This window comes from Macaca thibetana, chromosome 3, assembly GCF_024542745.1.
Source record: "Macaca thibetana thibetana isolate TM-01 chromosome 3, ASM2454274v1, whole genome shotgun sequence".
NCBI lineage: Eukaryota > Metazoa > Chordata > Mammalia > Primates > Cercopithecidae > Macaca > Macaca thibetana.
In genome coordinates this window covers 170,572,251-170,599,663 of record NC_065580.1, presented here as the reverse complement: position 1 = coordinate 170,599,663, position 27,413 = coordinate 170,572,251, and the positions used below count along the sequence as shown (strand labels likewise).

Sequence of the window (27,413 nt, the reverse complement as noted above, 5' to 3'; positions counted from 1 at the left end):
TGGAAATCAGAATCACCTGTGGGTCGTTTTATAGTTAATCATGTCACTTTCCTTTTCTGGAGGTCCTGACACTGTTTAAACTAACCATACTACACAGTACAGTTGCACCCGAAGAGTTTTGCCCTTGTACAAGTTCAGCCATATCCCATGCAGCTTGGGCCCCAAATCAGAGAACAAAAACTATGCATTGCAGATAGGTTTTGATTGAGAATATGGTAGTCTTTAGATGCCTCTATGGTGATTGACAAGGTGACCATATGACTTTGGCATTCTGGTGTTAGGTCATTTTAATTAAGTGAAAAATTAAAACAATAGTACCCACAGCTCCACTATTTGATGAGCTTCATACATAGTCTTATGTGTCCCAGTCCCTTCCTCACCTACAACCAAAAATTGACAAAATGAGTTTGGTTAAAGAAGGACAAGTTGGAAGTAGACTGGATGTATGATGAGTGCTGCCTTCATTTGGTTGTGGGAACAAGATTATGAAAAAACAGAAGGGTAGCCTACACCTTAGGAAGATGTAGGTAGCCCCAGATGTTCCTGTAGTGGCAATTTGCCTTCTGAAGCTGGGTAGGCAGCTGCAGAATTGACTGGACTCTGAGAACAGGCTGCGGCTCTGTTTCATCAGCTCTAACGTCAGGTCTAAGGTCTCTCTCCTATCATCAGCCCTTCAGCTCTTGCAACAGCTTTCCTGCCCATGGCTCTGGAGAGGGCCAGATAAGCCTCTCGCTGCTCATGGTTCTCATGCAAGTTATGGTCTTGCTTCCATGGGAGTGGACTCTCCACACACATAAGTGAAAGACATCACAATTAGCTGACAAAGTCCATAGTTTCTCCTGGAGGAGGTGATTGGAGTGGTCTCTTTTTCAATGACTTCCTACAATTTCACTGTGTTTTTGCATAGATTTCTCTAGAGCAGCACTACCCAATAATGTAGGTAGCCCCTAGCCACATGAGGCTATGCAGCATTTGCAATGGGGTTAGTGAGATAGATGAAGTAAATTTTTCATTTAATTTCATTTCAATTAATTTAAACTTAAATGACCATATGTAGCTGGTGACCGTTGTGTTGGATAATATAGTTCTAGAGGCTGTTCTCATTGTATTGTTGTTTTGTTAATTTATTTTGGGCTGATATTTATTGGACACTTTCTATGTGCCTGGCACTATACTTAGAACTTTGTATATATTCATCCAGTTTTTGCAGAATGCGATGAGATAATATTATTGACATTTTCCAGAGCAGAAAGTTGAATCTCAGAGATGAAGTAGCCTGCTTCAGATCACACAGGCAGGAGACAGGATTCAACATAAAGTCTGTCTGGCTCCAGCCCTGTGTTTCCCGTACAGAAGAATGAGGCAAAGTCGGCAGGAATAGAGGGTTAACAAAATGGACACAAGACAATGAAAATATACTCTGCGTTATAATAGGTTCTTTCATTTTATTGCTTATTGTAAACACTTTGGCCACAGCAAATGTTAGTTTTTAAATAACCATAATTCAAAGCTTTCACATCCTATACTATTTTTCCCCAAGCATCATCATCTATGAAAACAACCAGTGAACTCCAACAGTCTATACTTGTAATGTGCGCATTTATGCTATTGTGCCACTTAATACAAATAGTAAAAATACTCATCTATTGTAGGCTTATGGGTTTGTAAAATGTCTTATGGGAGGCCATAAACAACTCAAAGAAGAGAGATGGTGTGGACTGAACTGGCTTCTATTTGGGGAAAATCTGCAGAATGTAGGAGGTATGCAATAAATGTTTATTGATGGTGAAGATGATAAAACTCTATTTCTGCTGGCCTTTCCTTTCCATTTTTCTGAAAGAATATATGGTATATTTGTATTCAGCATTCTCAGAATCGTCACAGGGACCCTGGCACTTTGAGAGTCATAGCTGCAGTGTAATTGGGTCTGACCACATGCAGAAGAAAAATAAATTAAAGCATAGGTACTATTAAAATTGTGCTGAAAACTTTATGTAAGTCAGGGAGCCCCTCGCTAGAACAGGCTGAAACTCCTGAATGCTTAGCATCCTCATGTATAAGAAAATAATCAGTGCTTAAAAATCAAGGAAGTCATTCAAAACAAATTCAGCTTTTGGACCTTACTGGCAGGTAGATTATATTTCAGTCAGATCAATATCTTTCTAATATAGGTATTTGAAAATAGTACATACTACTTATAATAATGATGTAGTAAGCTTCTTATCTGCAAGTATAGGTACTATAACTTAAACCTTGAAATGCTTCATTTGATTCTTTCATTCAGCAAAATTCTTGGCACTTTTTGGGATTTCACTGAATTTTGATGATGACATTGGATTAAACATTTTAGATTTAATTGCAAAATGACATAAAAATCTAATCATCTATTTCCAATGTTCAATATATAATTTTTATAAATACCTGAAACAACTCATATAAAAATATAAAATGTTAAGGTCACTCACAGCAAAATACAGCACATTAGAATTATTTATTATACATATAAAGGTAGGCACTTCATAAAATTTGCATTTTGGCAAAAGGCAACAGTTTGATGTCAGTATCTTAATTTTGTTATTAACTTTTTTAAGAGAATAGATTATCAAAATTTTACAAAAAGATAAAAATAATAGTTTCAAAGATTTCCACAGAAGGGAATCTGAACTTCATTTCCCACTCTTCCTTCTTTTTGCAAGCCTATTGTGTATCTTCATGGTCAAGTTCTGAGATTTTTGCTCCCTGACCTGAAATCCTGTGGGAATATTTGATTTCTCATCTTTTACTCAGAAGTGATGTGTCTGCTACCTGTGGAACGTGATACAATTTTTTTTTCTCCCCACAGTTGGAATAACCTTTATTCTGATCTACTATACAGTCAGATGATGTTTAGGTGGTAGTAGCTGGCATTGAAGAGTTCTTGGCTTCAAGTGGTTGTTGAGTCTTTTTGGTCTTGTTTTAACTCCGTAATTAAATAAATAAGATCCAACTCTTTCTGTTGTATTCACTATTGAACACATAGAAATTCACTTCACACCCACCTAAAACACAAGCAGAACTTCTGAGGCCTAATGAACCCATCTACTATTTGATTTTGTTATCCCTTCTGGAGCATGTCTCTACCAAGAGCTTCACAAAGCAATCTAGTCGTTGCTCTTTCTTGTACTAAAACCAGAGCACCCATCCTGTAACTTCCACCAGGACCTCAAATAGTGCTAGGCACATAGTAAGCTATTAGGCATTTAAAATACATTTATTGATGAATGAAAGAATGAACAATTCTAGTTCTGACTTTTAAAGCTACGTAGAATAAAGTTGCTTCCTTGTGTAGGCCAAATCATTCTCCCATCCTACTTAGATCTTCTTTTTTCCAGGATCAATACTGAAACTTCCTTCACCTTGGTCTTAAACAACATGATTATCAGATATTTTGTCAATTACATTACTCTTCTCTGAATGTGCTTAGGTGGATCAGCGGATCTCTTAAAATATGGTTCCATAGAACCAAACATTAATACTCCAGATGAGGTCAGCTTTGAGCAGGGTAGAAACCCTTTATCTCCTAGCAGGGATATTCCACCTGACATATTATCTGACCCCAAAAAGTATTCCTTGGAGCAATTCTTTCCTGCCTGTTTCTGAGTAGATGCATTTTATTCCAGGCAAGATCACCCATTGGCACATGTTCCATTCTGGGAGATAGATTATTTCCTTGGGTTTCCAGGATAAGGAGGGGGTGGAGAACGCTGTGCTGAGCCCTGTGGGGTGGCAGAGTATGGAGGAGGCAAGTCTGCACAGTATTCCATCTCATGGTCGTAACCGTAGGGAGGTGGTGCTGCTGAAAAAGAAGGGGAAGAGAACATCAGGGAGTTAGCAAGTATTTGCATTTCTACTGTGTTGAAGCCACTGGGCTAGACACTTTGGGAAGGGACATAAATTGTGGCTGCAAAAATCTTAGTTTTATTAGGTCGAGACCACATATGTATGAAAGGGTAAGTGCTCTAAAATGTGGTATCATGGGTCAAAGTGTTAAGAATTGGTTGTTTAGAGAAAGTTTCTTGAAAATATGATGCTGAAGGGGCAGAAAGAGAAGCTGAGGGACAATTCAGGTTGATCAAAAGCACTGAAGCGGGAGAGCCCTTCAGCTCAAGCAAAACGTGCATGAAAGGGAGAATGGGAAAAGACAATGAGGAGTCTAGTTGTATCACCATGGTGGGCTCTGAATGCAATGTAGAATGTATAACATGTAGTTATCAGAGATTCTTTGATCATGGTAGTGAATATGCTTTGGGAAGACCACTCAGCAGTTGACAGAGGCAGAGGTAGATCAAAGAAAAGCTGCAACAATGTAATGGCATATGTGAGGGATGATAAGGGACTCATGACAGTGAGGGGAAAAGCATCCTAACAGTCCTTGAGCAGCCAAGTCTTTAGGTGATGACTGGGTGTGTGGAGAAAGGGGAGAAAATGAAAGAAGGGGTTGAGGTATTGGGTACCCAGTACAGGACTCCTATAATTGGAGGGGGGTGGAACCATTACAGAAATATGAAGAAGAAGACAAAAAAGGAGAACAAATAGGTTAGGAAATAAAGATGAATAATTTAATTTTCTGCATCTTATTTGAACATTTTTCTTAAATTAACTTTTTACTGTACCATACGTCAGTGTTTTTAAAAAGTTTTTAAATTTTAAATTATTTTTTGAATCGACAAATAATAATTGTACATATTCATGGGGTATATAGTGATGTTTTGATATGTATAATGTATGATAATCAAATCAGGGTAACTGGTATACCCATCGTCTCAAACAGTTATCATTTCTTTATGCTGGGAACATTTAGCATCTTCCTTCTACCCATTTGAAACTATATTATTATTGATTATAGTCATCCAGTGGTATAGAACACTGGAACTTATTCTTCCTATCTAGCTGTAATATTATATCCCTTAACAAATTTCTCCCTAACCATCCCTTTTTCCTACCGTTCTCAGCCTCTAGTATCCTCTGTTCTACCTTTTAATACACTTTATGACTATGCATAAATGTCTATTTTGTAGTGGTCTCAGTTCCTTTCTCTAGTGTTGATAGAGAAGTACTCCTGGAGCTGAAATTTATCCGTGCTTCCAAGAACTGAATCATTTTGCAACATCTGAGCAACTCCCTCAGCAACCAATCTGATGAATTGCCAGTAGCTGAATCATCCTCAGGATCCTGATTCTGCTTGGAAACGGACATGCCTTAATTGCCTACTGTGAATGTAACCCAAATCACAAGACCAGTGTCATAATAATGCAAATAAGTGGGCAAGCTTTTAATACTAGAATGGCAGAAAAGAACAGACAACATTTCAACAAACTTTTCTAAATGTCTTCTCTTAGGTTGATGCGAAAGTAATTGCAGTTTTTGCCATCAAAGTAATTGCAAAAACTGCAATTGCTTTTGCATGAACCTTAATTTGTACTCTTTCCAATAAGAATTTGACAGTGTTCTGATAAACAGACATAGATATACATAGCGCTTCCACCGATATGCTGACAAAAACTATGTTTTTGATATGGTTTGGCTCTGTGTCCCCACCCAAACGTCATGTCAAATTGTAATTCCCAGTGTTGGGGGAAGGACTTGGTGGGAGGTGATTGGATCAGGGGGGTGGATTTCCCCCTTGCTGTTCTCAGGATAGTGAGTGAGTTTTTACAAGATCCAGTTGTTTCAAAGTGTGTAGCACTTCCCCCTTCTTTCTCTCTTCTCCTGGCCACGTGAAGATGTGCTTGCTTCCCCTTCACCTTCTGCCATGATTACAAATTTCCTGAGGACTCGCCAGCCATGCTTCCTGTACAGCCAGTGGTACTGTGAGTCAGTTAAACCTCTTTTCTCCATAAATTACCCAGACTCAGGTATGTCTTTATAGCAGCGTGAGAATGGACTAATACAATTTTCTTCTGGATCTTTTTAGCTTGCCTATCTTTACCAAGAGCTTGATGATTTGAACCGCTTACTGATTGCCCTGTACTTGGAGGATGTGAGGAAGCAGAATTGAGCCATTGAAGAGAAGAGGAAGACGGAACCACAGAACTGAGTGGGATGTCCCCTGAGCACTCCTTTGTGGAGCAAAAGTCTTGCAAGTCTCTAGTGGGCTGGGCAGGCTGAGGGTGTTCGGCCGAGAACACAGCTCTGTAAATAAATCAGCAAGGATGCATACATACAGTTTCCTCAATGCGCCCTCAGACCCTTGGAGGCTGGGCTACTCCAAACTCTGCTTCCTGCAACAAAATGGAGTAAGTCCTGTGGAGTCTAAATACACATTCCCTCTGCATTATACCCACTCCTCAACTTCATTATATCTAGGAGCACTGAGACAAAGAGATTTATAATAAACTTCATCCAAGCCAAGAATGAAACACTGCAGCCTCCATGGAAAATAGGAAGTTGCAGCAGGAAACCCTTCGAACTGTTTCATATAAGCATGTGGTTCTATGCTGCTTTTCTGCCAAAGCTTTTCCCTGCCTCCCGCTTGAGGAGCACACACCAACTGATTCTGCAGATTGACTCTACATCATTCTCTGTCATGAAGCCATGGCATGTGTTTATGCATCTCTAACAAAGCGTTTATATTCTGCCATCTGCATAAAAACTGCTGGAGGACATTTCAGCAAGAATCCCTATGGTTTATGCAGCTGCATGTTGAACATGAAAATCTAAGATAGGACAGTGGTCTTTCATTCATATAATCTTTGAACTTCGATAAAGTTCTGATATAATATTAAAAAGTGGTATTTTGAGGACTACCCACCAAGAAATAAACATGGCACATCTTTTCTAATAGCCACTGGAAGACGTTTGAAATAATGTTTGTATAACTGTTGGCTGTATTATCATTCGTTCTTGCACATAATAAAGTTTCACTGGAAGTAAACTTTTCAAAGTATCAATTTTAGAATTCCTGATTAATCCTAAGAGGTTTTGTTCTTTTTTTACAGCTCAAATCATACTTACAAGTTATATGGATGCAGCTGGAGATATGGTGCTTTTGAAATCCTTTCATAACCAATATTCTAATCTCCTATTTAAGTAGGTTAAATAGGCCATTTATCCTCAATGTCTGATACAGCTGTCTGCAGTATTTAAAACATTTAGCAATGCCATGGAATTCGGAGAAGAAATATAATGTTTTCTATCCACTCAGTCCAATATTTCTAAAGCTAATGTGATGGGAAGATGCATGGTGTTACCCAAATGCTTCACGATTATTTCAGAAAATTTGGAAGCAGAAGAAAATCATCCATAATTTTGTCACCCCAATTTAACAAATAATATCTTTGTATACTGTCTCTTAGTCATTTGTGTGTAGTTGCATCCTTGCAGTCACAGAGCATGGTCTATACTTTTTATTATATATTATATATAATATATATTATATATATACTTTGTATTATAACGTAAGTCTTTTCATTCTGCTGCATATTCTTCATAAGCTTTATTAATGGCTGCCTTAGAAGTTATTCCATCCACCATTCACTATTTTGAGGTTAATTTTTTATTATAATTAATGTAGTGATGAATATCTCCTTACACATAGACTTTTTTATTATTTTGATTTTTTTTAAGAATAAAATTCCAGAAATTAATTAGCTGGCTTAAATAACACATACATTTTATTGCTGAGAACACATTATAAAACTACTTTCAAAAAGAATTGTTTCAACTTGTAAGGGTATACAAGTACATTATCATTTAATATTTTAGTAAATTCAGTGAAAAATTTAGGTCTTTATTTTACTTGATAATTTCTTTGCTAATAGCTAGGTCTGACACTGTTTTACATCTTGTCCACTGTTTATTACTCATATTGAATGAATTTTGTGCTGTTGTTCTGGACTGGTGATAGTTTCTAAATGATGATCTTAATTTCAGTGAAGATATAAGTAAGATATTAAAAAGTACACAAAAGTATATGTCTTTTAATAAAAACCCTTCGTCAAAATGGTTTATTCTATAATTTTTACCTTACTGACATTCTGAAGTTTGAAACCTAGGCATAACAAAACATATGGTTATTCATTTAAAACATCTCTTCTGCGTTGTTTCCAAGTTTAAAAATTAGTCTTCTTTTTCAGATAGTTGATACATAACTATCCTGTTTCTGAGTTTACCTATTTAAATTTATATATTTAATGCTTCTCTACATCTTTTATTTTATGTGGCATATTTTTGCATCAAAGTTTATGTTTTCTAAGATTTAAATTTTGGTCAAGCCAGATTATCTAAATGTGACTTATTAAATAATCCTCACATTTTACATCCTTTGGCTATGTCTCCTTTAGAGAATATATAATTCTAAACTACCTATTCTGTTCCAATGACCAAGGTATATCTTTTTGTACCAGACACACCTCAGTTCAATTATTACTGATTTTAAATAGTTTTAATACCTGGTAGAACTGCTGAATCTCATGCCTTATATTTAAAGACAATTTCTTATTATAAACCTTCTCATCTACTCTCCCCCAAAGCCCACTACTCAACACTTTCCTAACCCCACCCAGAACAGAGGGTTTAAATAAAGGCCCACACAGCTCCTGGCAAGACCTCCATTACCCCCATCCCCAGCCACATAAACTCAATACTGCCCATTTATCCTCTACAATGGCCTAGTATGCAAAGATATAGTATAACCTATTGTTCCCCTTCCACTCAGATAGCATCAAGACAAATTCCATCAAGCCTCACATCCCTCTGTCATCATGAGAAAGACAGGTTTCCTTATTGCAGACCTTTAATTCTGGAAGGCTTTGCACATTGATTTATTACTTTTCCAGACGTTCCCCACCCGCTTCACTGTGCTCAGTGGAGCACAATCTGTCACCTCACCCTCTTTTACTGTCTCCACTGTGCAACTCTGGCTTTCAGAATGAGAGTTCTCTTCTGACCCTGTCTGTTTTCTTGAGAAATTAGATTTGCTGAGAAATAATCTACTGAGAGTGAGAAGGCTGAGGGGATTTTTGAGTTTTGAGATGAAAGAAGATGCATGAGACGGTTAACTCAGGAAGTGGAAAGGAACATTCACATCACCTTTTTACTCTAATTAAAATCTGATTTTCCAGGAGACGATGGCTTCCTCAGCAGCACTACAAAAGCAGAGCTATTCTTTTTCTCCCACATCCTACCACCTATAGGGCCAGGAGGTGCTCAGGCTCTTCATAATCTTCATAGCCACTTTTCAAACTATTATTTATTCTTACTCTTTAAAACATTTTGTAGCATATAAGCCATGTTTTTTGTTTGTTTGTTTGTTTGTTTGTTTGTTTTTGATGGAGTCTCGCTCTGTTGCCCAGGCTGGAGTGCAATGGCGTGATCTTGGCTCACTGCAACCTCTGCCTCCCTGGTTCAAGTGATTTTCCTGCCTCAGCCTCCCAAGTAGCTGGGACTACAGGCACCTGCCACCATGCCTGGCTAATTTTTGTGTTTTTAGTAGAGATGGGGTTTCACCATGTTGGTCAGGCTGGTCTCGAACTCCTGATCTCACGATCCACCCAGCTCGGCCTCCCAAAGTGCTGGGATTACAGGCGTGATCCACCATGCCCAGTCTGTCATGTGTTTTTTTGTAGTACATATTCCATGAAAAGAGAAGCATATACCATGCCTTTTTTTTTTTGGATGCAGTAGGTGCCTTGCTATTTTGCCCAAGCCAGGATCAAACTTGAGATCTTCCTGCCTTAGCCTCAGTAGTAGCTGGGGCAATCTTATACTACTTCTTGTTATCAGTGTCTGTGGTCTGCCCTACCCCAAACCTTCATTCACAGAAGACTTAACATCTGGCCCATGGTCTCTCTTTCCTCCACAACTTCTCTTATCATTCTTGTGACTTCAACATCCACCTAGCCCTGCCTCTCAAGTCCCTTGACTATTTTTCCTTCAAAATCTCTTCACCCTTGTTGTTGGCAATAACAGTGCTATTTCGTAAATGTTAATTAATAAATCTGACCACCACCCTTTAGTATCTTTCTAGAATACTCATTCCACCGCATCTTGGACCTCACCTGCATTTCCAATTTACTAATGGCAATTTTAAAGGAATTCAAACTGATGTCACCTCTTTCCTGTCATGGTGTCCTTTGTTATTCAGCACTGATTTATGGGCCATCACTAAAATTACTCTTTTGCACCTATTGTCAATGTTCTTATCTCTTTCTCCATTGCCTGGAAGAACCCCAACCCTTATTAAACCCAACACTTTGATTATCCTGGATCAATAGCTAGGAGCTTAATGTGACTAGAGAAAAATGCACAATCATGCTGAATGATTTCACTTTGAGTAAATGACCATTTTCATAAGTGTTGTGGCCTTTGCCCTTGCTTGGAAGCTATACATTTCTTTGGGCATCTTATACTCTTCATTTTCTGAGATTCCCATTTCAGGCTTTTTTTTTCTTCTTAACCTCAAATACCTCCTCAGTTTTCTCCACTCTCAGCAGAAGACTTGCTTCTTATTTCACTGAGAAAATTGGCACGAGCAAAAGAGAACATCCTTTGACCACCAAATCTACAACTCATTGAAACTGTGTTTATGTACTTACTGCCTTACATATGCTGTACGTAATAAAGTGTCTCTGATCCCATCAAAGGCTAGCCCCTCTACTTGTGTAATGAATGCCTTTCTTCCTCACACTTAAGGATGCTGATTTTCAACAATCCCTTCTATCTTCTGTATTCATGAGTTTCCTCCTTTATCTTTACCATCAGTGTACTTGCAAAATACAAGTCACTACCATCTGGATTTCTCAATAAGAAACAAACAAACAAAAAACAAAACAAAACAAAGAAACCCTCTTGACTTAATGTCCATCTCAGTCTTCTCTAACCATTTTATAGCAAAATTTTGTACTTGCTAGTTCTACTTCATCATATAATATACTCATACATTTTGTCTGCAGCATTAATTCTGTAGCCGTAGTTAATATGACATCAAAGAAGGTTTTCTCAGTTCATGTTTGAATTCTCTGATTTGTACTAAAAACGTTTGCCTGGGCAAAGACTTGACCACATTAATGTATCCATTTTGTTTCATTCCAGTGTCTTCAAGGTGAAGCCATTTTTCATAGTCACAATATTATTATAGAGAATCTTTCCAGTATGCATTTTTGATGTGTAAAGAAGTTACACATCAGATGAAGGTTGTTTTCAGTATTCAGTACAAACACAGACATTTTCTTTAGTATGAACATGAACTTGTGATCTCTAAAAAGGTTTGATGAGTACTCAAACTTCTTCTCATGTCATTGCACATACTAATAAGGTTTCTGTCATGTGTGAAATCAGTGATGCAAATGGGATATTTATTTCTTAATGAAGTATTTCCAAGAGACTTGGAAGACTATAGGCCAGTTGTTTTATTGAATGTTCCTCAACTTGGGTTTCTCAGATACTTTGTCATGCTGAGATTTAGGCTGTGATCTTCCAGGTGGAACCTACGTACATGAAATTGTGTTGTCCTCAGAGTAACACACTCAAAGGTGCATGATCTTTATCTGTCCTTTAGTAACTGTAAAGTTACTATTTTTCACCTGATAACTGACAAGAAATCTGGTGGACACTTTAAGACCTGCAAATATCCTCCTCAGCACATTCTCTTCTAGATTTAGCATCTGTTGATGATTTTTGACTAACTCTTTCTTTATGATGGTTTTAAAATAATTTTTTTTCAATTCTATAACTCCCTTCTACATTTATTCTTTGACATTCTTCTGTTAGGAAGAGCCCCCATTCCCCTCTCCAATTGTTTGCCTATCCTATCTGTCTATCTATCTATCTGTCTGTCTATCTATCTGTCTGTCGGTCTGTCTATCAATCAATCAATCAATCAATCATCTATCTACCTACCTATATCTATCATCTATCATCTTCAGAGGACTCAATAATATACCTCAAATCTCAATTTTCTTGATGGCACTGAATCTCTTGCTTTCCTTTTGTTAGCATTTGACTTTTATATCTTTGCCAAGCCTTTTGTTACAGTTTTACTGTATCATTTTCTTTCAGATGTGTAGATCGCAAACCTGCTGTAAGACAAGGGTTAATATGATCACTTTCCTTTGTTTATACTGAAGTTCTGAAAAGTAGTTGAAATGGAAAACTTGAAAATTCTTATCTTCATGTGGACAATTTAAAAAATAATTGCAATTAAAGAGGACATCTGTTCATTCTACCCAATATGGCAAGAATGAAAAACTTTTGGAAGGTCACTGTCCAACATAGGGTCAGGGATGACAGCTGAATGCCACTGTTTTCACCTCGTGTAGAGTAATAATGTTCACTTTAGGGCTCCCCACTGTACACTTTCACCTTTGCTAAATTATGCTGTCTGCATTTATCTGACCTGTGGGCTGTAGGACTATACAATAAGTTGGGTTGTTATCTCAATTATCGTAGGGTTAATTAATTAGTGTGGGTAAAAGCATTTTGTGTTTCCATAGATAAAAGACTTGAAAAATATTCAATACTATTATGTGTTGCTTCCTAAACCTTTAAGCAAAAGCTTAATTAGCGACTTTGAGAAGGAGATGAGATGTAATCATGCACATTATGTTTCGAAGACCTAGTCTTTTTGGCTATAAAAATGTTTTCAGCATGAGGTTCATTATGTTTCTTCCATTATTCAGTTCTGAGAAGAATGCATTTAATAAAAATGCAACATATTCCTGTGATCTGAAAGTATATATGATGCTACTATAAAGTTTAAAAAACATGTTTCCATCTGCTAAGTGAAATTTCAAACCCAAGAAAACATGTGACCTTACATTACTATAGTGACATTTAGTATCTTCTAACTTTATTCAAAATTTGAACTTACAGAAAGGTAAAATAAAATATTAAACATTTTATAAAAATATTTAAACATTACTTTCAATTAAACTTTTTTGATCAAGCTAATGAGTATCTAGAACGTTATCTGCAAAGCAATTCTTTGTACCTTCTCTACAATTGATGTCTTTGCTTGACTTTCTTTTGTTTTTCTCTTGGGTTATGGGTAGACCAAGGGAAAAAACTGACAGGTATAAATAATAATAAAAATAATTCCAGCTATTTTTTCCCTTATATTCCAACATCTTTATAGTAACCCTATCAATATTCTTGCAAGTTGGGAATACTTGAAATTGCATGTTGCTTTTGTAGTGAGTACATTCCAGGGTGAAACTTAAAGTCACTTCCCTAGGATATTGATATATGATTAAATCAGGTCTTTTCATAAGTTGTGTTCGTCATTCATTCAGCTGAGTGCCCATTATGTGCCAGGCCTGGTCTTACATGCTTGGAATAGAGTGTTGAACAAAATAGACCAAGATCTCTGCCTCATGGAGTTCATATTCTAGGAAGAGGAGATGAATGATAAACAGTCAACATAATGATTAGCTAAACTATACAATATCTTAGAAGATTAAAAGCACTCTGAATAAAAAGCAGAGCAGCACAAAGAGAATTGGGATGCTGTCAGGAGGGATGCATTACAATCCTAAATAAGGTGATCAGGGCAGACTTCATTCAGGAGGTGACCTTTGATTAAAGACTTCAAAGAAGTGAGGGAATCAGTATTCTAGGCAAAGCCCTATGGTGGGAGTGTGGCCTTGTGAGTTCATGGAACAGCAAGGGAAAAAATGCGGCTGGAGGCAGAGTAGCCAGGGAGACAGTAGAAAAAAAGGAGGCCTGGGAAATAAAAAGAGCAACCAATTCATGCAGTACCTTGAAGGCTTCAGTAAAGAATCTGCCTTTTACGTTGGATAAAATGAAGAACCACATGCTTTAGTGCCTCCTCTGCGGGAAATGGGGAACCACTGGAAGATTTTGAGCACAGGAGTAATACGATCTGACATCTACTTTAAAAGGTTCACTCCGGCTACTGGGTTGAGAATAGACCCCAGGGGGCAAAGGGCGGATGCTGGGAGAGCAGCCAGGATGTTATTAGAGTAAAGGAAGTGAGAGCTGAGGAAGTTCTCCAACTAGGGGAGTAACAACATCTACTTCTCACTGTGAGAAGTCGTCAAAATACTATATTTTGAAGGTAGAGCCAAGAAGTTTTCCTGGTAGAGTGCATGATTTCTGGTCTGAGCAACTAGAAGGATAGAGATGCCATCAAGTGAAATGGTAAAGGCTGTGAGTGGAGAGGGATTTGGGGGGAAATCCAAAACTTGGATCAGAAATCCAAGTTTAGACATGTCAAATTTGGGATATTTATGAGACACTCAAATGGAGATGTTCAATAGGCACTGGGATAAAATGACTTGGTTTGGACTGGAGATACATAACTTTGGGAGGCATTAGCATATAAATGGCACTTACTACCCTGAGGTTGTAATACTCAATACAAGCAAAGAGGTAAGTGTCGATATAGTATGGAAGAAATGACAAGACTGAGCCATCAGGTACTCCAGTGTGAAATATCATAGAACAAGAACTGACAAAAGAGGAACAAGAGGAATTATCATACTCATATTGATCTGAAATTTGCTCCCTCAAGTTGAAGATGATAGAGGAAAAAAAAGTTGACAGAGGAAGGACAGTACAGGAAATTAATACAAATACAAAGCACAGTTACATGTAGAAGGTACTCTGTTCTTTTCCTGTAGAGACAGAGAAAGAAAAGACATGAGTGTGGATGGGAAATTAACTTCCTCAGGGTGTGTTAAATTTAGAACTTGCCTGCCTTTTATATGTCAAATTGTACATGCACAGATTGACTTAGCAAGCATTATTGAAATCCTTTAATGCAAAATGCAATATTTTGTTTATGAAGTCACATGTACTCAATATATTTTTATATATGGAACTTCTAGCACATTCTCAGTAAATATTTGTCAAATTATTAATATATTACCCGTGCTCTTTGTTGAACTTTTTTTTTCTTTTGTAGTTTTAGTAGAGACTGAGTTTCTCCAAGTTGGCCAGGCTAGTCACGAACCCTTGCCTGAAGTGATCCAGCCACCTTGGCCTACCAAAGTGCTGGGATTACAGGTGTGAGCCACTGTGCCTGGCCTGTTGAGAATTTCAATATCATGTTTAGAGTTGTTCTCTTGACGTAATATGAAAATTTTCTTCAATACTTTTTCTCAAGACATATGTATCTATTGCATCAGATGCCAGTTTATTGAGACATACATTATACTTTATAATTACTTGTCAGTACTCACAGCAGGTAGACACAGTGGGTGTGAATTGCCTATTTATCTTAATTTTGGCTGACTGGCAACTGTAGTCAATGAAACAAACATTGAAAATATGAATATCTTCAAAAAAGAAATGGATTGTATTACTTGGATCTAAATAATCTTGATTCAGCTAGAACTTCAATCTATATGTACCTAGAAATACTCTATGAAATTGGAGGTGTTTTAGTGACCATCTAGAATGCTAGAATGTTTCCTTCTCTCTGTGAGGAGCAGAGGATAACTAACAAATCTGAACCTTCAAGAGTCAACAGTTTAGCTCACCAGGATAGGAGGAGACGGTATTGACGTGAGTTGTCCTGAGGATGCCCACGCGGGTCGCCCTGTGGTTCTTCATGCACATGCAGATGCATATGGCAATCCCAGCAATGACCCCCATGATGAATACTATTCCAAAAACAATGCCCGCAATTGCAGTGCCCCTAAAAAGAAAAACAAGTACATTTACTCGAAAGGCTTGTAAGCATTCTTTGGACTTTCTAGTACCGCTCCATGATTATAGAACAAGTGTTTCCTTACAAATGTTCTTAAGGATATATATATTTTTTTAACCCAGAAGTTCCCTGAATTGGTAAAGCAAATAGTCAGTATTTCAATAGATATGAAAAAGTTATAAAAATCCTCTTCTAGCACAGTTGACCAACTCACCATTCAGATTCTGGTTCTTAAAATTCATGGTTTGATACAAAGCACAATTCATTAGATATGCTCTCCAAAGTAACAATTTTAAAAACCATCTGCTGTGTATCTAAACAGTAAATAATTTATCTATTGGGCATAGCATGCATGTGTTTAATGAAAACAACTTGGTAGATGTCAGAAAATTAAGGGAAATTTAACACTCATTCCTGATTAACACTCTTCATAGAACAAGAATATTTGTTTCTTAATAAAAGAAAATCAAACCAAACTTTATATTTTTAAACTACCCAGAGAACATTATGACAAACAAGTATCCCATTAAATTCAGGAAGAATGTAAATAAAACTTCAATTTCTACTAATGTTAATGGTTTCTTTCCCCTAGAAAGTTTTAGCTCATGCAACAAAACCATAAATAGAAAAAAAGCCGAACAGCATAAAAGAGTCAACATTATGATTGTTTGTGGGGAATATAATTTGTAGGTATCTACATTTTTCCATTATTTTGAAAAGCAATGGGGGAATCTTTATCAAAATATAAATTTTGACCAAGAAGCATCATTTTTAGCAATGCTCCCTAAGGAAATACAGCATATGAGCATAAATATTATAACAAGGATGTTCATCACAGTGTTGTGGCTAATAGTAAAATAGAAGAAACATCCTAATGTCCGTAAAAAGAGGACTGACAGAAAAAAAATCATCAGAAAATGAATCTTACATATTGATTAAAAAGGTCAAGAGATCCACATGGATTGAAGTGAAATGTTTATGATACATGGTTAACTTAATAGTGATGCTATTACTATTGCTAGTAATTCATATTCATTCAATTAATTAGTGTTAGCTTCCAGCTCCATCCATGTGCCTGCAAAAGACATGATCTTGTTCTTTTTTTATGGCTGCATAATATTCCACGGTGCATACGTACTACATTTTCTTTTTCCAGTTTGTCGCTGATGGGCATTTAGGTTGATTGCACGTCTTTGCTATTGTGAACAGTGCTGCAATGAACATTCACATGCATGTGTCTTTATGGTAGAATGCTTTATTTTCCTCTGGGAATGAATTAGTATTAATTGAATACTAATTCAATTAATTAGTATTTTCAATACTTACTAGTGTTGAATGCTAGTAATTAGTATTGAATGGAAAAGCAAGTATTAACAGGATGCTACCAGTAATAACAGAATAATTGCCATGAGGTAAAACTGTATTTCTATGTATCAAGTTTTTTATTACCTATAGTGATCATCTTGTAAATATGGAAAAATAAAAATATTCACTTTCTCATTTGCATATTCACCAAAAGCAACCACTTCAACCCTTTCAGTTATTTTTTCTAATGCCCTTTCTCCTATTTCTCAATATTATTATTACATTCTTTAATTTTTTTGTTTTTACTTCTTACAGTATTTGGGAATGTAGATCTCTCAGACAAGCTTTATCGCTGGTTAAATCAGTCTTCAGTATTTACATTACCATAACTTTGCTATCTGTTGAGCCAAGCAATGAATCCTGGTTACCTTTTACAAATTATTATTGCATTTCTTTTACAACTTATAATTTTTAAACAATTTCCATGAATTTTAATTTTTCCACATACATATTGATATCCGCTCCTTGCAAAAATTCCTAGAAATCTTTCCCACATTATCAGTAGCTTTTCCTTACTCAAACACAGTAAAATAGCTTATCAGTTCTGTTCTGTTCCCATGACGATTTCCTTCTTACAACAACTAAGACTACTGACTGGTTGTTCTGAACCTGGAACTGTTCCCCTTGATCCCTGTTTGGTGGTCCTCACATTTAGTTTCTGGACCCAATTCTTGCTAATTCTTGGTGAACTGCATTGTTTGTTGAAGCACATTCCTGAATGGCTTCTTAAAAATGGACTCAAAGGAAAGTAGATTTTTCAAGTCTTCGAATGCCTGAAAATGACTCAATGCTTCACTCTCACGTGACTGATAATTTATCTATGTATGAAATTCTAAACTGAAAGACATTATTTCTTAGAAATATGAGGGCATTGCTCATTGTCTTCTAGAATTTGGAGCGGCTGTAAAGAAGTCCCATGGCATTATAGTTACTTTTCTTTGTGTGATACTGTTTTTTCCTTTTCTGTCTTTCTGGAAGTTCTTAGCATTTTCTTTTTACTCTTGGCATTCTAAAATTTCATAATGTGCCTGGATTTAAAATATATATATTTTGCCAGGTCCTTTTGATTCTTTATGTTCAGAGGCTCATGTCCTTCACTTCTTGAAACTCTTCCATACAATGTTAATTTTTTCTTCACTATTTTCTGTGTTCTTCTTTCTGGAAACCCATTCTGAAATAAGCTTCTGAACTTTCTTGATTGATTCTCTAACTGTTTTTTAAAATCCTTTTTAAAAAACTACTTTCTGGAGAATTGACTTTATCTTCCAAAGTTCTACTGAGCTTTAAATTACAGTTATCTTATTTTTAATTTTCGGGTGCTTTATCTCATCCTCTATTGCACTCCCCTCCCTGTTTTCATTGCCTGTGTTTCTTCCATTCATTCAGTGTCTTAATCTTTGAAAGCACAATGATATGTTCTTTGATACTTTCTCCACTGTTTGTATTTCCTCATCCTGTCTAGGTTCTTTTTTATTGATTGTTCATTTGATCTCATTCACGTTTGATGTTTTCTTCAAATGTCTGGTGATCCTTGAATTCTCTCCTATTAAAAAAAAAATGCTTGAAGTAGCTACTTGGAAGTTTAGTGTGCAAGCCAGAATTTGACAGGTGAGCTCCAAGGAACAGGACAAACTGAGATCAGTCCCCATAGATCTTTTCCTTGGGGCTATTCATTTTTCTCCATGAAAGGATTCTCCAATTTCATACTTGGGGAGCATCAGCCTCACTGCCGGTATCCCAGAGCTTGGAGTTTTACTTGTAAGGATAAGAACTTTTATGAAATCCTTATGCTTTCATCTCAGAGACCCAGTCTCTGGCTCCACTTTGACTGCTGTCTTTTGGGTTACACTGTGGAGGCTTACAGGTTTAAGTCTTCACAAACCATTCTTTGTGGTGTAAAAGCATGATCTCTAAAGGCAGATCACCTAGGTACCAACTATAGCTGGGGAACCTTGGGCATGTTGCTCAACCTTTCTGCGCCTCAGTTTCCTCACTTATAAAGTGAACGTCAGTTTGGTGCTCATTTGACTCTCCTCCCGAATTTCTTGTCATGAGTCTTGTGCTCCTGGACTTACCTGTTGGACAAATAGGTCCTTATTCTCAGTGGTACCTGAACATCGATCCTATACTTTTCTGGGACTGGCCATAATTTCTTACCCCAAACCATTGGGGCCAGATCTGTCTCACAGTCAGAAATGTTCAGATTTTGTAAAGAAAATACGTACACTACACATCGTAAAATATACCCAGGGTCAGCTAGGACAGCATCTTGAGAACGTTTACATTCCTACAGTGAAGGTGGGAATATTAACGCTGTTAGATTATATGGGGACTAGACAAAAGCCCCAGGTTTGTTCAGGTCAAGTCTGGCCACCAACTGACCTTCATCTGCAATTCTGAAATCCTCAGAAAACTCTGAAAAGTGAAAGTGCACATAAGGGATTGTGAAGCTGTATTTATACTTTCCAGAGGATATTTTTCTCTCTAACACTTTTCCCCACTCACATACAAAAATACAATGCCATTAGGAGTATCAATAAACTTCTTTAAAATACTTCTATAGGAATTTTTACTTTGTTATTAAGATGGCAGAATGTGAGACATATTTGGATGTGTTGCTATTAGTAATTAAATAATAGCAGAGTATAGTAGTTTAATAAATAAGTCTTTTCAAGAAAAAAGATCTATGAAAGGAGATAATTTGAAGTAAGAAAACTAAAAGTAATCTGGAAATTTCCTTATTGTAAGTTTCAGGTCCAAATAAGATTAAACTGGAGGACTTAATTTATGTTCCAGAAATAATCAATGGCCCAGTTATTCAGGCACAGAGTTTCCAAACTATGCGTTATGGAAACTGTTAAGATATCAAATTGGGACATATTTATATTCATTAATTCTTTTCTTAAATAGAAGAAAGTAGAAAATTAGTCACATTTTGTTTCCTTGTTGGCAGCTCCTGCAAAAGTGCCTGCTCTTGAGGTCAGTAATGAGGTTGCAACTAATGTATTAAATTAGTTTTTTTGATTAAATCATGATGTTGGTGCCCTTGATCCTTTGATACCCATTAGCAATCATAAATTAGTTATTTAAGATATGGCAAGTATAAAATTTACAGCAATATTTACTTTGTAATTAATAAAAAGAAACAATAAACAAATAGTAACCTTCCTGCATATAAATAATTGGCTCAGTCAACTGTTGGAAAGTGAGAAGCTATTAATTTGAAAAATCTGGCATCAATAAAACCTTGAAAAAATTTCAGAGAATGTATTTCTTTTAAAGCAACGCCTTGCAAGGTTTGCACATTTTCCTCTCCTTTTAAACTTTTATTTTAAAATAATTATAATTTCACAAGAAGTGTAAAAAGAGTACAGAGAGAGCTCATGTACCCTTCACCCAGTCTCCCCAAATGGTTACATCTTAAGTAACAATGGCACAACATGAAAAGCAGGAAATTGACATTACTGTAAAGTGTATGTATAGTTCTATGTCATTTTAACACATGCACAGAGTCATATAACCACTACAGCAAGCAAGGTACAAAACTATTCCATCATCACAAAATATTTCCCTTGTGCTATTGCTTTGCTTTACGGTCATATCCAACATGCCTTCTCTCTGCCATCAATAACCCCAGGCATCACTAATCTGTTCTCCATTTCTGTAATTTAGTCATTTCAAGAAGATTATACAAATGGAATCATACAGCATGTGAGTTTTGGAGATAGTCTTTTTTCCCTCAGCATAATGCCTTTGGAATCCATTCCAGTTTCTGCCATGTATCAGTAGTTCATTCCTAGATGAGTAGTGGTCCATGATATGGCTATAACACAGTTTGTTTAACCATTATTTATTGTAGGACATTTTGGTTTGACAAATAAAGTTGCTATAAACAGTCGTGTACAGATTTTTGTGTGGACATAAGTATTCATTTCTCTGCAATAAATGCCCAGAAGTGCAATTACTGGGATGTACGATAAATGTATGTTTGAGTCGTAAAGAAACTGCCAAGTTATTTTCCACAGTGACTGTACTATCTTACATTCCTACTAGCAAGGTATGAGAGATCCTCTCTGCATCCTTGCCAGTATGTAGTTTCGTACATTTATTTTTTAGCTGTTTTAATAGATAAAACATTACGTGTAGTGGTAGTTCGTCATGGTCTTAATTTGCATTCCTGTAATGGCTAGCAAGGTTGAACATCTTTTCGAAAGCTTATTTGCCATTCATCTTCTTCAGTGAAATGTCTACCCAAGTCTTTTACCCATATTCTAATTGGATGGCTTGGTTATTTTACTGTTAAGTTTTCGAGAATTATTTGAGTCCTTTATAAAATACATAGTTGGCAAATATTTTTACTGGTCTGGAGCACATCTTTTCATCCTCTCAACAGGGTCGTTCACAGAGCAAAGGTTTTTAAATGAAGTCTAATTTACGATTTTTTTCTTTTATGGATTGCGCTTTATGGTCATATGTAGGAACTTTTCACCAAGCCCTAGGTCCTGAAGACTTTCTCCTACGTTTCTTTCTAAAAGACTGATTGTTTTACATTTGATATTTAAACCTATGATCTATTTTTGTTTAATTTCTGTATGAGGTACTAGATTTAGGTTGAGGTTCATTATTAATAGATTATTTGGCCTGTGGAGAGCCAACTACTTCAGTACTATTTGTTAAAAGCAGTCCTCATTCCCCCATTGCATTGCTTTTGTACCATTGTCAAAAATCAGTTGGCTTGTATGGGACTGTTTCTAGGTTCTAATTTAGCTAATTTTTTTTTCTTTTTTTGCAAAATGAGATTTTATAATCAAGATATTAAACATATCTGTGGTGGCTGAAATAATCATATGAAACTGTCTTTTATAACAAAGCTCAGAGATAATATATTTTATTCCACAAATAGTTTTTCATGAGTAAAACAAGATTCTGATAATGTTGCCATGTTACAGTAACACTTTTAGGCTTAGCACGGCTATACAGCAGCTTACTAGTTATCTTGATGTGGTTTTGCTATTAATATTAAATAATGTTTACAGAAAATAGCAGATATGAAAAGTACACCAGTGTAATATTTCTCTTCTTCTTGGATATGACCCAATTTACAAATGCATTTTATAAAACTGTAAATCAAAGGGCTTATGAATATTCTATGTAATAATTTAGTAACAGCAGTCCCAATAAAATAGAAACATTAAAAAGGCCATGCAGATATCTGACATCTATATTTGATACCTATATAAAAAGTGGGGAAAATTCTAGAATATTTTTGTTAACAGAAACTTTCATAGGGAAATAAGAGTTTGAAATAAAATACCTTTACCTTTGAAATAAGTCAAAGGTAAATGTATCAGAAATTTCTGGAGAAAGTAACCATAACTTCAAAATAATAAACTTAAAATGGGTTTATTTCTTATTAAAATAAAAAAATAAATTTTAAGTGAAGCTAAAACATTTTTATCTTTTGTTATAAGAAGGGAATATTTAGTAGACTTATTTATTTGTGATGATACACATGAGATGAATTAAAGCAATGATAAAAATCCTGTTCCAACTATAGGGCTGAAAGTCGACTACATACATGAGAATAAATCTTGACAAAATTGTATATCAGACCATCCTATTTCCTCAGTAATTCATTCTTTTGGCCAATTCATTAAAATATTATAATACCCTTGAATACAATATTTTATTATAAAATCATTGGCAATTTTAGTAACACTTTGACTTGCTTAACTTAAAAATAATGCATTTTCTTCTCTGTTGCTTAAATAATTACAGAAAATAATAGAAAAACAAACTCAATGGAGTATAATTTTCAGTATTAACAGTACTTATATTAATCATAAGATCTCAGAACTATCTCTATTTCTTTTTTTATCTCTATGAATCTGGTTACATGTACATCTATATGTGTATCAAATAAGAAGACTATAATTTTGAATAGTTAAATTGTTATTACATATTGTTACTACTGCAAGTGTAAAATGCTTAGGAGAGTAGGAACACCAATCCATGTAATTTTTCCAGTAAGTCTACATTACTTGCAAAAAAACAAATTCTGTAAAATTCTTAATAACTTCACTCAACATATCCTCTTTCTTGGAGCTTCAGAGATAACTTCTTTCTGTTAGCCTCATGATAATAAAACTAGAAACTAATATCTCTTTGAATGAATAAATTTACATGATTTATTGACTCAAGCCCCATGACAGAGACAATTGTGTACTCCAATATTCATTTTCTACATTTTCCTTGATACAAGAAGTCTGAGGGTTGACTAAAATAAAGACTACATCTTTCCCTCCCTCCCTCCCTCCCTCCCTCCCTCCCTCCCTCCCTTCCACCCTTCCTGCCTTCCTTCCTTTCTTTCAGACAAGGTCTAACCACGTCACACAGGCTGGAGTGCAGTGGCTCACTGAAGTCTCAACCTCTGGGCTCAAGTGATTCTCCCACCTCAGCCTCCCCAGTAGCTGGCACTATGGGCACACGTCATCATGGCCAGCTAATTTTGTAATTTGTCTAGAGACAGGATTTCGCCATGTTGCCAGCTGGTCTCCAACTCCTGAGGTAAAGCAATCTGCCTGCCTCAGCCTCCCAAAGTGCTGGGATTGCAGACATAGCCACTATGCCTGGCCAATACTACATCTTCCAGGTAGCCTTACAGCTAGTGGTGTTTTTTTTTTTTTTTTTTTTTTTTTTTTTTACATGATAAGTTTTGGAAAATACGTTGTAATAAAATATTTTGTGTCAATTCTCAGAAAATCTCCTTAAAAGATGGCTGGAATGGGATTTTTCTCCCATTTTCTATCTTACCTTCCTTTCGGCTTTCTGAAATAGGAGTGTAATGGCTGAGCTCTAGTCTCCAAGGTAGACCATGAAGACAAGAGCCATATCCTAGGGATGGAAGAGGTATGAGTTTGATGGAGTTTGTATCTCTAATAACAACAGGGAGATGCTATATCAACTCCCATTTCCTTTGCGTGAGAAACAAACTAGTTTAAAAAAATTATTAAAGTTTCTGTTATTCTAGTTTGAGTGAGAACACGTGTCTGTGTGATATGCTACCCAACTGAATCTTACCTAATACAACTCCTTTGCCAAAATTGCTATACAGTTTAAACGAAAACAGATATTTAATGTGGAAATGACAGTTTTAAGGAGCATACAGGTACACTGCCATACTCCTTTGCCAAAATTGCTATACCATCTAAACCAAAACAAATATTTAATGTGGAAATGGCAGTTTTAAGGAATATACAGGTACACTGGGATCCTGTAGAAAAGTTCTAAAAATGCATATCAGAACCAGGAAAGAAAGAGACTGCATTCAATTTCATTAATTGGGATTGTTCTTCATATCTTATGTAGAATTAAATTTTATGGCTCAGTGAGAGATCTTCAAGAAATCTATACATTACTTTGATGTCAAAGTAGTATACAAAATGAGACTAAAAAGTGGCCTTGAATATGTTGTAGATTGTAGCACAACCTACAGAATAACACTTTATCCCTAGAGTTCAACGGTAAATGCTTTGATGGATGAACAACAAGTACCCTTTAAGAACTGCCTGGTTTGCACTTATTTGCACTGACCGAATTTTCTGAACAAGTGCCCAATTCCTACCTGATTTTGTGCCAATATAGATTTAATGAGAGTCAAATACATATGATTCAAAAATGGTCATATTCACATGCACACGTATGTTTATTGCAGCACTATTCACAATAGCAAAGACTTGGAATCAACCCAAATGTCCATCAGTGACAGATTGGATTAAGAAAATGTGGCACATATACACCATGGAATACTATGCAGCCATAAAAAAGGATGAGTTTGAGTCCTTTGTAGGGACTTGGATGCAGCTGGAATCCATCATTCTTAGCAAACTATCACAAGAACAGAAAACCAAACACCGCATGTTCTCACTCATAGGTGGGAACTGAACAATGAGATCACTCGGACTCAGGAAGGGGAACATCACACACCGGGGCCTATCATGGGGAGGGGGGAGGGGGGAGGGATTGCATTGGGAGTTATACCTGATGTAAATGACGAGTTGATGGGTGCAGCACAGCAACATGGCACAAGTATACATATGTAACAAACCTGCACGTTATGCACATGTACCCTACAACTTAAAGTATAATAATAATAAATTAAAAAAAAATTTTTTTTTAAATTCCATTAAAAAAAAGAAAACAAAAAAAAAAACAAAAAAAACAAAAATGGTCATATTAAAAAATCAAACACGATTTTTCAGTTTTCTATAAGGTTTGATACACATGCATACACATATTGTTTGTATACATATATATTATATATATAAGATATATATTTAACTGTGTGGATACCAAATGTCATTATTTGGTTAGTTGTCAGTACAGCTTTGAGACTGCACAACACAGCATACCACATGTCACAATCTAAATGCAGTAAATCATAGTTACAGAAGTTTCTAAAACATTTTAATGATATGTACATGAAAGTGATTCATTTAACTGTTTATTTAACAGCAATATTTGGAAAAGCAGTACTGACTCAGTAGTACTGAAATAGGTATAATTGTATCCCTGATAACAACATGGGGATGCTATACCAACTCCGGTTTCCTTTGCATGAGGGAGAAACAAACTCGTTTTTGAAAAACAAAGCACCTTATATGTTTGATTTATCCCTCAATCATTTTGCCTACAATTCTAAATGACTACCACTGGATAGCAACATTCACGACTTCGCTCATTATATATATATTGAGCGGCTGGGGGCAGTGGCTCACACCTGTAATCCCAGCACTTTGGGAGGCTGACGAGTGCTGATCCCTTAAGCCAGGAGTTCAACACAAGCCTGGCCAACGTGGTGAAACCCTGCCTCCACAAAAAATACAAAAATCAGCCAGTGTGTGACACACACCTGTAGTCTCATCTACTTGATAGGATGAGGCACAAGAATTGCTTGAACCCGGGAGGCAGAGGTTGCAGTGAGCCAAGATCGCCTCACTGCACTCCAACCTGGGTGACAGAATGAGACTCTATCTCAAAAAAATAAAAAGGAAAAAAAGAAATATATATTGAGCATCAGTATGTGCTGGCAGTATTCTGCATACTACGATACAAAGTTGAATGATACATAATACTTTAAGGATTTTAGAGCCATGCACTAGACAGTAAACAAAGAGATTTTGAAGGTCAACTATCTCCAGGCATAGAAGACTATGACAAGACAACAATGAAATTATTTGATCATACTCAGCAAAAGAGAATTGGTTTTCTTTTTAAAGTATAAATATAATACACTAAAGAGAGTAGTAATACTTTCTTAATGCTTTTTCTTGGTTACATGTAACAGGTTTTTGAACCAGAGAGTACTTTAGGGACACTGAATACAACTCACATGTTTTGATGGTAACAAAACCAAGTATGTGAGGAGCTAAAATAAAATAGTTGCCAAAGTTCTTCCAGCTAGTTTTGTGCTACAGTTAAAACTGGAGCTTGGCAGTCCTAATTTCCACCACAGAGCTGAGTAGATTGCAATGGCCTGCCTTGCTCTCATTTTCTTATCCACTCAACAAATGCTGTGGAGTGCCAGACACTCTACTAAGCACTAGGCATATGAAGATGAAAAAATTCTACTTGGGAAGTAGAGAAAGAGAGGAGAAAATAATTTCTGGAATGTCTGTGAAATTTAAGCTCTAAGACCTGATGACTGATCCAACGGGGCAGTGAGTGAAAGGCAAGAGTGTAAGAATGCCTTCCCTATGGGTGATTGCATTCTGCCACACAATACAGTCTATCAAAATGTGTTGAAAAGAAAAATATGAAACTTGCAATTACAGACTAGAGTCAAATAGACACAACCACTGCACACAGGCTTTCCTGCCTTTCTCATTCCAAACCTGAAAAATCCTCAATTGCTTCTAGATACAATACTCTCATTTACAATGCATTGGCATGGTTCACCCTTTTGAAGTAACCTTTGCCAAAACTTCCCACTAAGCTAATTACCTTAACTTGCTTATGATGATTACTTTAGACAGGACTTTCTTCTTTTTCTTTCTGTCATGCTTTGAGTGGAAAAAAAAAAGTTACAAACTAGTTTTTTAATAGTGACTACAAGGATTTCTATTGAAAGTCCATTTGTTGAGATTTAAGTCCTGGGAGCATATAAGACTTAAAAGATTGAATGTGATTATGGAAATTCAGAGCTAATACTCTTTCATTTCCATTGATCAAAGATGGAGAGTTTCAAATAAATATGGAGGCTCACGCAGTCAATGACCTGGCAGAACAGCATCTACTTTTGGGGGGCAGTTGGATATTTAAAGATTTAATAAGGTTCTAATAAAACTCGGGTTGATACTGGAGATTGTAAACCTTTCCAAAGTAACTGCTGAAGAAGGTA

General features: G+C 36.2%; 2 protein-coding genes and 1 long non-coding RNA gene across 6 annotated transcripts in view; 1 reads left to right on the top strand and 2 right to left on the bottom strand.

Annotated features, from left to right (window-relative positions):
- The window catches only part of ATP5PF (ATP synthase peripheral stalk subunit F6), a 985,871-nt gene that overhangs the window by 739,221 nt on the left and 219,237 nt on the right, over positions 1 to 27,413 (bottom strand). The gene's annotated exons all lie outside the window — the stretch shown is intronic.
- CYYR1 (cysteine and tyrosine rich 1) overlaps positions 1,415 to 27,413 on the bottom strand; it is a 105,746-nt gene continuing 79,747 nt past the window's right edge. For 2 of the 4 annotated variants that reach the window (XM_050784773.1, XM_050784775.1), the window contains 2 exons: positions 15,480 to 15,637; positions 1,415 to 3,835 (listed from right to left, as the gene is read on the bottom strand). In XM_050784773.1, coding sequence (XP_050640730.1) covers positions 3,702 to 3,835; positions 15,480 to 15,637 — 292 coding nt within the window. In that variant the 3' untranslated portion in view covers positions 1,415 to 3,701. The remainder of the gene's footprint in view (positions 3,836 to 15,479; positions 15,638 to 27,413) is intronic. The other 2 variants (XM_050784774.1, XM_050784776.1) reach the window with 1 other exon arrangement.
- Positions 3,832 to 6,913, top strand: LOC126950768 (uncharacterized). The gene is made up of 2 exons (XR_007724283.1): positions 3,832 to 5,849; positions 5,954 to 6,913. It is a non-coding gene; the product is annotated as an uncharacterized LOC126950768 (long non-coding RNA).